Genomic DNA, 13,423 nt, shown 5'->3' on the forward strand with positions numbered 1-13,423 from the left:
GGAAGGGGGAAGAGAGAGACCAATAGATCAATGGAACCATAAAGGTAGTAACCTGATGTTCTTCAAATCTTCTGTTTATTACAAGGCAAGCTCAAGACTAAATTGCACTTTTACCAAAAATCATTCCCTGAATGAAAAAAAAAGTTCTGGCAGAAGGACTTCCTACATTTTTAGATGTACTTTCTGTATACTCTTAGTAGAAAAATGGCATCCTTTAGTTCATCATCAAAAACTAGCATACAGAAACGCTGTTTTAATCAGAAAAAGATGATGCAAATGTTATCATCTTTAGAGTTTTACCAAAGATCAGTTTAGGTCAATTAATTTTGAGACACACAAATACTGAGCATGCACACACTCTCACTCTAGTCCTACACAAAATAAACTGATCCCATACAAGCCAGGAGAAATATAAAATAGATAAACCACTCTTTCCCTTCAACACCTCAACATTCACTGCAAGCCAGCAAAAGCCCACCCAGCCCTCATAACACTACTTCAGTTCAAGCAGCGCTCTTGAAAATGCAAAATTCTGTACACTTTATGCGACAGTGACAGAGTAAATCCATGACCTCTCCCAGAATGAAAATTGTGAGCTGACGGACAGCTTCTAAAATTTGAAGAGGAACGGCCAACCATTCGTTAAGCAAAAATAAGATCAAACTCTGCAAGAAGCTCATAAAGATTCTGGGTTAAAGTGAATACTGTTCTTGAAAGAGTTTGGAAATAGGTAACAGTTGTTCCAAGAGTAGATAAATAAAGCATGAACCAGCAACGTTCCTTAAGAGCATTAAAGATTAACATGAAAAATGTTTGTGTGACACAACAAACAAAAAAGCTATCGCACTCCAGCGAAGTAAACTATTACGGAGGAGAACCTGAAGGACAGAGGAATTTTAAGACACACTGATGCCAGAGATCAACAAGTCTTTCAAATTCACAAGTTTTCAGTCAGATCTCAGCATTTGTTAGTGGAAGAGAGCAAAGGAGAAAGGTTGGAAGGGATGTCCCCTCCTGTCTTCTGATCACAAATTTAGAATGGAAAAACAACAGCAGACAATTTTGTACTTAAGGAAACTTCCATCTAAGACACAGTTACACTACAGACCAACTACAGAAGACATCTTGCAAGATTCCCGTTCGATGACTACGAGTTAGAAAAGGACAGGACAATATAGCTGGGGAGAACAAGAGACTGCTGGTTACTGTTTTCATTATCACTTTGAACAAACTCTCTCAAGCTTTTTAGCAGTGGCTTCTGTTCCCCTTTTGGTTAGACTTTCAGCATACCCATTATTTTTGAGCAATTCTGCAGTATCTACAGTTATCACTCTCCCAAATTTCTGTACGCTACTCTACCACTAAACCTAGCCATGGGTTATAGAGCACAACAGCAAACAGCTATATACATAAACCACACCAGATTGGATCAGCGTACTGCAGCGTGTACTCTCCGTGCTTGGGTATTTAATGCTGACCATTTGGATAAGGTATTAAAACATCTGTAATTGAGAAAGAATGAAGCCACCCACACTGGAAGGTATCCTCTATTCATTACTGAAACAACAGGGTATTCAGTGAGAGAAAGGAAAATTTCTCATCCCATTCAGTTTTCTTTGCTTTTAGTTCCTCCTTATCACCTGAAGTATTATTAGCTTATTATTATTATGTCTTGCCACATGGATATATTAAAAGACACCCAACAATACTATCAAACCCTATCACTAGTCTAATTTTGGCACTATGTGATTACTTTCTTATTTTGGAAAGGACATAACCATATTAATCTGTAAATCTGTTTGTTCTTTCCCCCCTGCATTTTCAAAAAGATAAACATGTTTCAGCTAAAACAGTTCACATACAAACTGACACTGTTGACTCTTACGTTACCAAAAAGTAGTAAAAGCACAATTTTCAGTTTTTCAGGACAAATTCAGGCCTTAAGTGAAACTCTAGCCCTGCAGCGGACACTCCATTACAAGAGCTTAAATTAAGACAATGAAAGGAGCAACCAGCTATAGTTTCACAAATTATTTTAGTGAATTTCTAACTACGGTGAGCCAAATAGCAATCTCTCATTGGATTAGTACAACTAAAAATTTCTTCCTAAAAAAACCCAAACGAAGAAAAAAAAAAAAACACTGCAATTCCACTTATACCAGGTTTTCTGAATTTATATATACACCAAAACTCCTGATATGGTTTTCACTGCAAAAATTCACAGTAAAACTCTTCCGATACAGAAACTTTGTTTCACACTTCACAGCTACAAGGTTGTTGCTGGGTGTATTTTCCAGAACCTATTACCTCACTGCTAAAGCACTTTCCATGATTTCATCGTTTTTAATAGTAAGGTACACTTACTCGGTGACATGCAGTCCTACACCAATACTGATTTTGTCTGTATTCAGACACAGCAATTATTCAAATGTAAAATTTATCTTTCCTTTGACCCTCGAAATATATATGCTGGTTAAATTAGTTAGCATATAGCCACTTTATCAGCCACTTCACACACGCTATCTTGTTCCCCAATTAGAAAGGTTTACATACAGTGCGACATTCTCATAAACAGTGGTGTAATGTTAACATTGGTTTTCCAATACAATTATTTATGCAGAAAATTACACCTGTGTGACAAGTGTTACAATCTAACAGGACATGCAGAAGATTACGCATCGGCCAGAGCTGAACAAAACAAAAAGTCATTCTTACCACCTATGTAATACATTAAGCACAAATGTTTTAGGTGAAGACAAGCCTGGTCGATACGAACTGAATGTAAAAAAAAAAAATTAAAACAGTAGTTAAATTAACAGCTATAAATCAAATCAACTCAGCTTTTAAAAATATCTTTTGACTTCCACCAAGAAGATACCCCTCAAAATTGATGTTAAAAAAAAAACACCGTATGAGAACAAATCGCACTGCATATTAAGATGGAGTATCTGATATACAAGGCAGTTAATAAAAGCTAAAAGTTTCAGACAGACCATCACAACTGATATCCTCCTCCCAGCTGAATCTTCTTTTCCCTCTTGGAAGGGTCTCCTCCCCAGTATGCCAGTTTCTCACACAGTAAATGAAAAGTGACTAGTCAACATCCCCACAGAGCAAAGTATGCAGTTTCAGCAGGTGCTGGCATACGCATAAAATAAACCAACTAAAAAAGGCTCTGCTCTTTTGGATTTTCACTGGCAAGCAATACCTACAATTAGCAAAATAATGCAATTTAGCGAAGTTATTTTTCCAGCTACGTAGCCACGAGAGCATGAAATGCTCCATAACAAGTTACAAGGCTACAGGCATTTTCTGTTCATGTCACTTATCAGCAATAGGATCTTCCACTCAGCAGAAGGAAGCAGTGGGAACACATCAATACCCCTGAACAGAAAAGAGTTTTTTTAAGCCAATTAAGTATTTTCACCTGCATTTCTTTACATGAAGTTTCAATTAAAAAAAAAATCACAGTGAGTTATCTATGTAACATATTTTGTAATCTGTAATTTAGAGAGCAGGACCTTCTCTAATTGGAATTATTAGAAAAATTGTAATTTTGGAAATTTGACAGATGGGGAGGGATTGGCAGCGTAAAGAAAGCAAAGAAAACAAGTTTTAATTTTTAAAATCAGTAGAACATTTCTAAAATTCTTAACTGGGAAAAAAATTGATTTATCCATATCATATCATCACCTTGAAAATATATATACACACACACATATGTACCTCCTATAGATGGCACATCACTTTGTTGTACGCATACTGATCTACACCTAGATTACAAATACTGGCAATGCTTACAGTACATATATTTAAGAACAGTTCTTTCCCCCACAATAAAGGTTTGTGAAAATACCATTTGTATCCTATAGATCATCCTAAAATAAGTTGATGAAGACCCCTTTTCCAGCATATTTAGAAATGAACTCAATCACATTCATAAAGAGAAGAACATCATAACAAACATTCATTAGCAGAAGGATACACATGATTTAGTACAGTCTTGCAAGCAATTACTGAAATATACTTCATGAAAATATAAGCAAAGTATTTACTGTGTATCAAATTCCAGATATTAAAAGCAAGTTTCAAAGTACTTTCAAGCATTACAGGTACTTACAGCCTATCAAATGTTTTAAAATGCAAACTTACTTGGGAAACCAATTTAATCCAAGGTGTTCTGTTTTGGAGTACAATATCCTTTCCAACATTTCATAAAGTGGTCTCCATGGTAACTCCAAATCATCCCTGGAAAGCAGTTCTTTTTTCCTAATAGGAAAAAAAAGAACCAAGCACTTCAGGATTAAACATTTACATCGACACACTACACATCAGAATACCCCACATCACTGCTCTGAATTATGCTTATCTTCAGCATTTGGCACAAACTGCAGAAAGGTCAGGCAAGAGGAAAGCTGGCCACTTGCAGCATTTCTGTGCAAACAGAAGCTGTCAAGATCTTCAGGAAAAGTCTGACTAAGTGAAATAAACATTATCAAGTTGTGAGACAGTCTTCATCTTCTCCCTCTTTGAGATTCAACCTTAACACTTGGCTCTCTGAGATGTTTTCTCTTCCTAATGGGGGAAAAAACCCTGACATTCTTTCACTTTCAATACCCCTCCTAAAGCTTTGAAAGGGGCAAGGTGTTCGCATAATGAGAACTCTCTTTAACCGTCATTATCTGTACAGGGGAGATTAAGTGAAGTAACCGGCAACAGAACGTGCTATTACATTAAAGTATACAACATTCGGCAAGTGAAGCGATCAACTCAAGCAACAAAAGTTTCAGTAGTCAGCAGAAATCTGTACTTACTTTAACAGGTTGATCAACAGGCGTGCAAATCCCTGCATCATGCTGATCTCCAGTTTTGGAATTGTTACCAACTCATACAACAATTTGATAAAAAGCACATGATCTTCTCTGCTGAATTTTCTCCCATATAATCGGATGTATCTACAAACAAAACACAAGATGAGTCAGCAATATTTTTAAACATTTTCATTTTATCTAAGACCCGAGCCAGACTCCATCTGACTTGCTGTTTAATGAAACAGAACTAAAACCCGATTCACAAGTCCAACAAGAAAGAACCTGAAGATATATAGCAAAGGAAGACTGACAACTGAAACTAACTACAGAAAGAAAAGGAATGACCGAATAAAGTTTACAGTCTTCTAAGAATCTACAAATACCATAACTTCATGCTCATGCCAGATACCACAAAAACAAGGATCATATTCTTTCACCTCAGCTCAAACTGTACTAGCCATTAAATTTAGTATTTCTATATCCCCATGTATGTATTTCTTGGGGGGGGGGCGGGGGGGCAGAAATTCAACAACTCTCACAAGCAGCCTTATTATACTCTATCCTTTTCAGCTGGGGCACTTTAAGGAGACAGGACACAACCCAGAAGCTAACAAAAAAAGTAAGTATCAAGTCAAGTCCAAATCTGATAGCTGCCAGTAAGGCTGAACAACTGATTGAGACACTGAGCTTCACTGCTGGTGTGTCCCACTGCTATCCCTTATATTTACTATCTTAAGAAAGTATAGATCCATTAGGTCTTCCTAACTGTGGAAGACATGCTTGCTGTTTTCAAGTTGAGATTGAAAAAGGAAATACGTTTAAAGTCTTAAAAGATACTCTGCACCAGCAAAACCTATATAAGGTTCTAGTGCAGCATTTTACATGTCACACAACTATAAATTACTACGCACACGGGAAGCACACTTTTTTTTATTACTGCTCCAACTATTCTTAAGCATTCATAAGAAACCTTACCCTCCAAGTAGCAGTTAGACAAAGCATACAAGATATGAACCCCTGTAAAACAATTTTTTGAGAAGCCTGTTCATTGTTTTTGTTTAAGATTTAATGGAGGTTGGGTTGATTTGTTGCTAAATATACACCAGCAGAACATCAAGGCTTGTTCTGGTAATGTGAAGAATGCCAGATCTCACACTGCTTATTTGGTAGGCAGGGCAGCACACGTTGCAGAATCCTACCCTGGAACCACCACGTGAAAAGATTAGGAAGGAAACATCTCTGAAGGACTCCTACTTGAAAGTAATAGAGGCTAGGTAATTTTAAAGGGGCAAACACTAGCAGTTACTGATGTTAACAAGGAAAAACTGTCTTGATTCCTGAATTTGGCTTCTGAAACCAACTCCTGCGACATTGAAGAACTTAGTTTAATACTATATCTGTTTTAGTTTCAAATGCTTCATGCTCCTCTGTAAACTTTTATCCCTCACAGAGCTACCAGTGGGAGAACTGACTACTTGAGAACTACAATTCAGATCCCTTAATAAAACACACTTACAGCGACACAAGAGCACACGGGATTTGGACTCAACTGCTTCAGTACCTTCCCCCCCACACACACACATCCCCATTCCTCAATTTAAAACAAAATTATGTCTGAACTTTTAGGATCACCCACAGCTAGTAATCTTACCAAAAGGAGTTAGTTTCCTTAAATACACATATACCAAGTTCCTTGCTCTTTCCTCACAAGGTTTTTTTTCAGCCTTCTTCCTCCAGTTTCCCTTGAAGGCCCAGTAGAATAGCTGCAGCGCTATGGCAAACCAATCATCACCAGTTTTCAGAAAAAAAAAGGAAAAAAAGAAAAAGCAACCAACTCTACAGCACTTCTTTCCACTTCCCTTTTTCCCTTGATTTTGAGGGGGGGATTTTTACATTTGATGGGCAGTATTTTCACTAATGCTCATTTCAATGTGTTTTACTTATTTGAAATACAGAAGAAAAACAAAATACAGGATAACCCACTCTCCTACCACAGCAACCTAAATTATCTGGATTGGTCAGAAACACTATCTACCTCTAGAATTACACCATCAACAGTTGAACACCTACACTTTTCACATGCACAAAATGGACATGCAAAAAGAATCCTCAGAAAAAAGTGGGTGACACTTGATTTTGTGAGGGCTAACAGAAGTATGTAACTTAATCATACTTATTTTAATTGCAGTATTTTACCTTCTAAAAGCATACATTGCTCATACACTGTACGGGAAGGGCCCAATGTGAAAGTCTGGAAGCTTTTTCAAGATTAATGGGGTAATAATCAGGACAACAAAAAAAATTCATAAGCAGACATAAGAGCTATTCCCAGACTCTCAAAGGAAAAGCACATGCCTTGAAAACAGTCTGCTAGACTTAATAGGCAAATCAGAGGCACTTTATATGACCATGAGAGAGATGTCCAGCCACACAGTCCTATCACTCCCACTCAGTCATTTCCCTTAGTCTTCACTTGCTGTTTAATAAAAGGGTAAGACGGTGTTTGATGCAATGACCAAACTTTACAGCAGTTTGCCTACAAGAGTGTTTGTACTTTTCATGACAGTACACATCTGGGAAAGAAAACAGCAACACCAAAGGCTCATTTCACTGTGGAACAGAGAGTTCTGAAATAAAGTTTAACCTTTAATAACTTCCAATTCATTATCCTTCAGTCATACACACTTGCATGTACTTCTCTACTCTCATCATACTAGGCATAAAGTAACAAAGAATACTGGTTTCATTTCTTCCTGTATGATTAAAAAAAGAAACTGCAGAAGCCTGAAAAATAAGTTTTAACTACAAAGAAACACTATGCAAGAAATCCAATTAATCTGTCAGCATTGCTATATATAACAAAAAAATAAAATGTTTGGCTGGTTACCTTTCCTGACATTTGCTAACAGCAGTTCTATTACACAAAATGCTGTTTAATTAAGAAACAGAAGGAGGAGTAAAGTACACAGAAACATACTGAACACAAAGATGCCACTATGCCCAAGAAGCAGAACTAGGTGCCAAATTGCTCCCACATTTACAGCTTCTTTATGGAGGGGGGAGGCAGATTTTAAAACCTTCAGTTATTTGTCTTAATCCAGCTGTGCATTAAGACAATGACAGAAAATAATTACTTCTAGAAAGGAGATAATCACCTTTCCCTCAAGATTAAATGAGCAAAATGTAACAGAAGGGAACTGCAACATTTTCAGAATATCCCCTCACAAAGCATGAAATACCGCCATTACTAAATGAAAGAATATAGGCAGAGCTTCATGAATCCTGAAGGACGACTAGAGGCTAATCACACAGATGCATGTTCACCATATAAATGGTGGCTCTTCAGCATAAAAAAAAAATTACTAAATTGGGTTATTGGGGGAAAAAATTAATTCTAGAACTACATTGCTGCAAAACAAAAAATAAGACTTCGTATATGAAGGCGGGTAATACTACATTGCAATGATTCTTGAAATCTTAACTGCATTTCCCTTTTGATTCCTCCTTTAAGAAAACCATCAAAAGTTTTATGAGCTCTCAAACTCTACCAGTCAACTGCCAAAAGGATAAATAAATTGTTCTTCATTGTGCTGGTCCACTGGGTTCTGATTTGGAGTTCAGCTACATGTAGAGAAAAAAAAAAAATGAACAACAAAACCCACCCACACAACCTAAAAAAACACGATTAGGAAGTGAAAATTCTGTTTGCAGCTTCATTGTATCTGCACAGACTACAGGGTCTCTGGAGGTGAAAAAAATAGAACGAAAAAGCCAATTCCCTATTCTAAGAGTATTAGGTGTCCAATCTCTCGCTCCACAATTACAATAGACCTATTTTTAGGAAATGTACTATCATATCAAGTGGACATCCTAAACTGCCCCAGAGAGTTGGCTGCTCTGCTACAGTTAAAAACTGCCTTCACTTATGAAGCTGCGTAAAGCACTCTCCTGAACTCCTAGCTATCTATTTTCATTTTCTATCACACAGGCCAGGATTACGATTGGTCTAAAACTCAGTTTTCGACAAATTATATGAAAAACAATGAATCGTGCTCAACAAGACTATTTAAAACACATGTACGTGTATACAGTATACACACACATCCCTTATGCATCCAAAAGGAAAGCTTATATTTTTCTGATAAAGATGAGAGGGAAATAGACGTAAAACAAGATTTATAAGCAATAGTGATTAAAATACATCAGCAAAGTCCCATTGAGATGTTTTCATCCTCACCATAACATTGTGTCCTGTCATTCTAATTCAAAACAGTTGAGCTGCATTTTTTCCACACCTGACAGCAAGACAGTTAAATGTCAGTTTGTAATAAGCCTATACCTGACAAGCACCTAAAATCCCATTGTCAGGAACAGAAACTGCGTCCCTCAGCTCCAAAAACTCTACTCTTGCCTACTGAAGTAGAAAGCACAGAAAGACATTTGTGTGTCTTCCAGGCTGCAGAGTCAACTACATGTACAGTAACTATTAAGTGTTCATATTATACTAATATGCTCATTTACAGGCTATGTTCTAAAAAAAAAGTTTAAGAAAACTATACACAAAGTTTCTATGTAAAACATGAAAGAGGGAAAAATTGAAACAGCAGCCTATTTTTGACCTAGAGACCATAAAAGAGTATGACGTAAGTCCATTTAAGCAAATGATTTTGACGCAACCTGCTTTTTCCACACACACACGCTGTAGCAAGTTATACAACTGAGATTCCATCTTCTGCTTTCACAACTGGATTAGTATTTTATAAGATACAGATTTTACTAGTCAAAGTTGGAGGAATCTTGGGGTAATGATTACAGATTTAAATGCCAATCTTTGAGGCAAGCAGTTTTACTTGCATAAGAAGTCCCACTAAGTCGTAAGTTACTTAAGTAACTGCACTATTTTTGTCTTCACAGGAGAGAAAATTCTCTTGCCACGCTCCGCACATGCATCCCAAAGAACCAGTTCGCATCACTGAAAATTATGCATAAAAAATTAAGCAAATCAGCTTGCGGACATTATATCTGATAAACTCCAATTTTGCTCTTTTTTTCCCCCTACTCAGTTCATGACATCAGACAGCTGAAACAGCTGCTCTTAAGATAACTATATGCAAGTCATGTTTTCAGCTGTTGGGAGTATAAGAAATACAAGATCTCAGGTTCAGCTGTCATCAAGAAACAGTAACCGATACTCAAATTTTTAATTAAAAAAAAAAAAAGATTGGAGTTTCACTTTCATTTTTGTACTCTACAGGGTTTATACAGGTTGTATAAAATTGCAAGTACCTGGGGAGGTGTAACTGTACAAGTATATAATCTGCATGCAATTTTTTCCTTTACTCATTTATACGTATGAACATATTACAATGTTTGTTTTAACATTTGTATCTGTACAAGAAATAAAGACATGGTCAGCCACAGTTCTGAATTATAAATTACTTCACAGAATACTGTGAGAATACTGGCTTTTATAATCCAGGCATTTGCAACAAAGCTAAGCAGCAATCATACTATTATGAAAATTCTAGGCTTTTTTTTTTTCCCCATCAAACAAACGTGCTATTTTTTTTATAGCTGGCCAGCAGGGAAAAAGACAGTAAGTTGTTTTGGAGATGAATGACCCACTATCAACAGAGAGCAAAACTTTGATTTTATTGTCATTATCCAATACTTCGACTTAGGTATGACATCAGAACACCATATGGTTGCAAGTGTTTCATCTAGGCCTAAACCTTTATAACTTCTTTCAACACACAGAAGTACTTTGTCAAGTTAAACTAAGAAGCAAAACATCTCTCATGTTAAGTACACCAGCTTATTTTTAAGCCAAGCCCACCGTTTCCTTCCCTGCCTACATCCAAACACATTCAGCGTCTTACTGCATATAAAATGCCACAAAGAAATCTTGGGACTAACAGGCATCAGACAAGTTGCAAACACACACAATCAATTCAAACTTCAAAGAGTAGGTGGCAAACCACAAATTAGAGCCTCCTGTCCCTTCTGTGATTCATAAAGTAGCATAGCAGCAGTTCTCAATAGGCTAAATTCACTGCCCCGAAGCCTAAACCGGTAACAGTAATTGCAGTTTACAGAGTGAGTAATAAGGTGATTCAAATGCAACCCTACACATTTCCAGAGGACTTACGTGCCGCATTTAGCCTATTTAGCTAATGCGGGTCTTTCTCCTAGTAAGAACTGCTACAGTTTATTTCAACTTGATCAGTACATAAAGTTCTACCACAGGTACAAAGGCAACAGGTACCACTGAAACCAGTATCAGCTAGCAGATGGCTGGGGTGGGGAAGGGAAACAGTATTGAACTGGTTCCAAGCGGGTTCAAACTGTCACATAACACAAACATGTGAGTCATTTTGCAACCATCAATGTAATTCTATCTAAGAATGCCTCTTGGCAAATATAAAGACACTTATATTTCAATACATATGTAACCAAACAGCTTTGACTCCCAAATATATATAAAATTCCCAATTAATATAAAAAATTACTTATTTAAGGAGGAAAATTTTAAGTGAAGGTCTCAAAACCGTACAAAACACACATACTTCATCATTTCTACCACATAGGAAACACCGTTTATGAAGGCACACAGAGCATTCAGCAAAAAAACATGATAAACATCCACAGAAATACAGCTCACTGATTGAAGCTACAGGATTCATTGTCATATGATGCCATTTTCAGTCCCAGAGTGTCCAAAATAGCAGCTATTAAGAAAAAAGGGTTAAGTATGCTTTGTAAAATTCGCTGAGAGAAACCAGTGTTCTAGTCAAGTGCTTTCTATGAAACCACTGTGGTTTTATCTGTATTAAAAGCAGCTTGCCAGCACACGCAGCAGAGCCAACATCAGCACAAACTACACCGAGCCACAGTACAGGCAAGATATCAAGGGTACCAACGGTGTTTACACAGCATTAAGCCAGAATTTAATCCTGCTAGCACTGAACTAACAAACAGCCTGTCTTGAGAAAGACTTCACGTTCCTACCGCAGGAGTTACACGGAGATGGTATCTCGGACAACTTGCTTAAAAAGGCGAGGGGTGAAACAGGTGGCCAAGTATGCATTATAGGAAAACAAAACCAAAAACAAACAAGAAACAAACCCACAAGAGCTTGATTTGTAAAACTGGGAAAGTTTCGAGACGACAGGCGAGCTGCTGGAAGCGAAGCCACCTTTGTCCCCATTTCCTATGTCGAAGTACTGGCGGGCCTTGTGTAAGCCACGGGCTACCGGCGGGGAGGCCGGGGCCGGCAGGCGCCAGCTCGCGGAGCTCGGCGGAGCTGCCCGGGCTCCTCCGGCGGAGGTCGGCCCTCGGCGCCCATCCTCAGCCCTGCGACCCTCAGCCGAGCGGCGGGGCGGGCAGGGGGCAGCCAGCGCCCGCTCGGCTCCGGCTGAGGAGAAACCGTTATGAAGGCAGCCTGCCTGCCTCCCGCCGCCCTCCCCAACAGCCCCACCGGCCCCGGGGCGGGACGAGCCCGCCGCCCCGGCTTCGCACCCCCCTATCCCGCGGGCCCCGCTCCCAGGCGGCCCCGCCGCTCCCGGGGAAGGCCCGTTTGGGGCACTCACGTCGAAAGCTTCCTGGTCCAGAAGAGCCCCCCGGGCCAGAGCTCCTGGAGCTGCACGGCCCGGGCCAGGTTGTCTTTGATCTGCGAGAGGAAGCGGGCAGCCTCGGCCTCCAGGCGCTCCCCGTAAGGCAGCAGCTTGTTGTAAACGATCTCCTTCTGCGGCGGCGGCGGCGCCATGGCCGGCGCTGCGCTGCTTCGCGCCCCGCCGCCGCCCCAGCTGCGCACCCGGCCCGGCCCCCGGCGCTCAGCCAGCGGCGCCCCGTGACGACAGACCGGGGAGCGGCTGATGAGCGCACAAACCGCCGCCCCGCCCCGCCCCGCCGACTTCCGGCGCGGCGGCGGAAGGCGGGGGCCGAGGGCAGCCCCCGCCCCGCCGGGCCGGGCCCTGCTCCGCTCCGCTCCGCTCGGCCGGGAGCCTCCGCGCACCCCCGGTCCCACGCAAGCCGGGCGGTGCCGGTCGCGCTGCGGCAGCACCGAGCCGTTTTCCCCAGCGGGAGCCCCGCGGGGAAGCGGGACCCGGTGCCCCCCGGTGCCCCCCGGCGCTGGGGACGGGGCTGCCCGCCCAGGCACCTTTTCCTCCCGAACGATGCGGCGGGAAGGCCGTAACTCCCGCTCCAGTGCAGAGTTCCCTTTCTGTGGCTTTGCGGTTTATTAAAAAGCCCTTTTCGTAAAGCTGCCGCCAGCCGGACGCGTAATTCGGAATAAAAACATTCACCCTCCAGCTGCTCTCGAGAGCAGAGCTTCGGAAGAGAATCTTTTGGGGTCTTCACCCCCAAAAATGGACTGTAATGTGACGCGGGGATGGGCTTCGTGATGGAGATAACTAGCCCGGGAGCTTGAGAGCAGATCGTGTGGCTGCCTAAGAGGCTTATTTGAAATAATAACGCTAGTCAGCGAGGGGGAGCTCAGCGGTGCCCGGTCCTGCCATTGGCCCGTGGGCGCAGGATAAAGCTTGCGATGGATATGTGATAACAGCCCGAGTAGGACTGATAGCTGTTATCTCCAGCTGGCTCCTAAATATAAT

General features: G+C 40.5%; 1 protein-coding gene across 2 annotated transcripts in view; it reads right to left on the reverse strand.

Annotated features, from left to right (window-relative positions):
- Positions 1–12,674, reverse strand: part of PSME4 (proteasome activator subunit 4) — a 68,045-nt gene extending 55,371 nt beyond the window's left edge. Inside the window, exons 1-4 of one of the 2 annotated variants that reach the window (XM_087773740.1) lie at positions 12,401–12,674; positions 4,815–4,955; positions 4,153–4,269; positions 2,716–2,775 (exon numbers count right to left, since the gene is read on the reverse strand). In XM_087773740.1, coding sequence (XP_087629866.1) covers positions 2,716–2,775; positions 4,153–4,269; positions 4,815–4,955; positions 12,401–12,576 — 494 coding nt within the window. In that variant the 5' untranslated portion in view covers positions 12,577–12,674. The remainder of the gene's footprint in view (positions 1–2,715; positions 2,776–4,152; positions 4,270–4,814; positions 4,956–12,400) is intronic. The other variant, XM_087773741.1, reaches the window with a different exon arrangement.
- Between the last annotated feature and the right edge of the window lie 749 nt (positions 12,675–13,423).

Source organism: Nipponia nippon, unplaced genomic scaffold (genome assembly GCF_047370975.1).
Source record: "Nipponia nippon isolate SJK-2023a ecotype South Korea unplaced genomic scaffold, ASM4737097v1 scaffold_4, whole genome shotgun sequence".
NCBI classification, from domain to species: Eukaryota; Metazoa; Chordata; class Aves; order Pelecaniformes; family Threskiornithidae; genus Nipponia; species Nipponia nippon.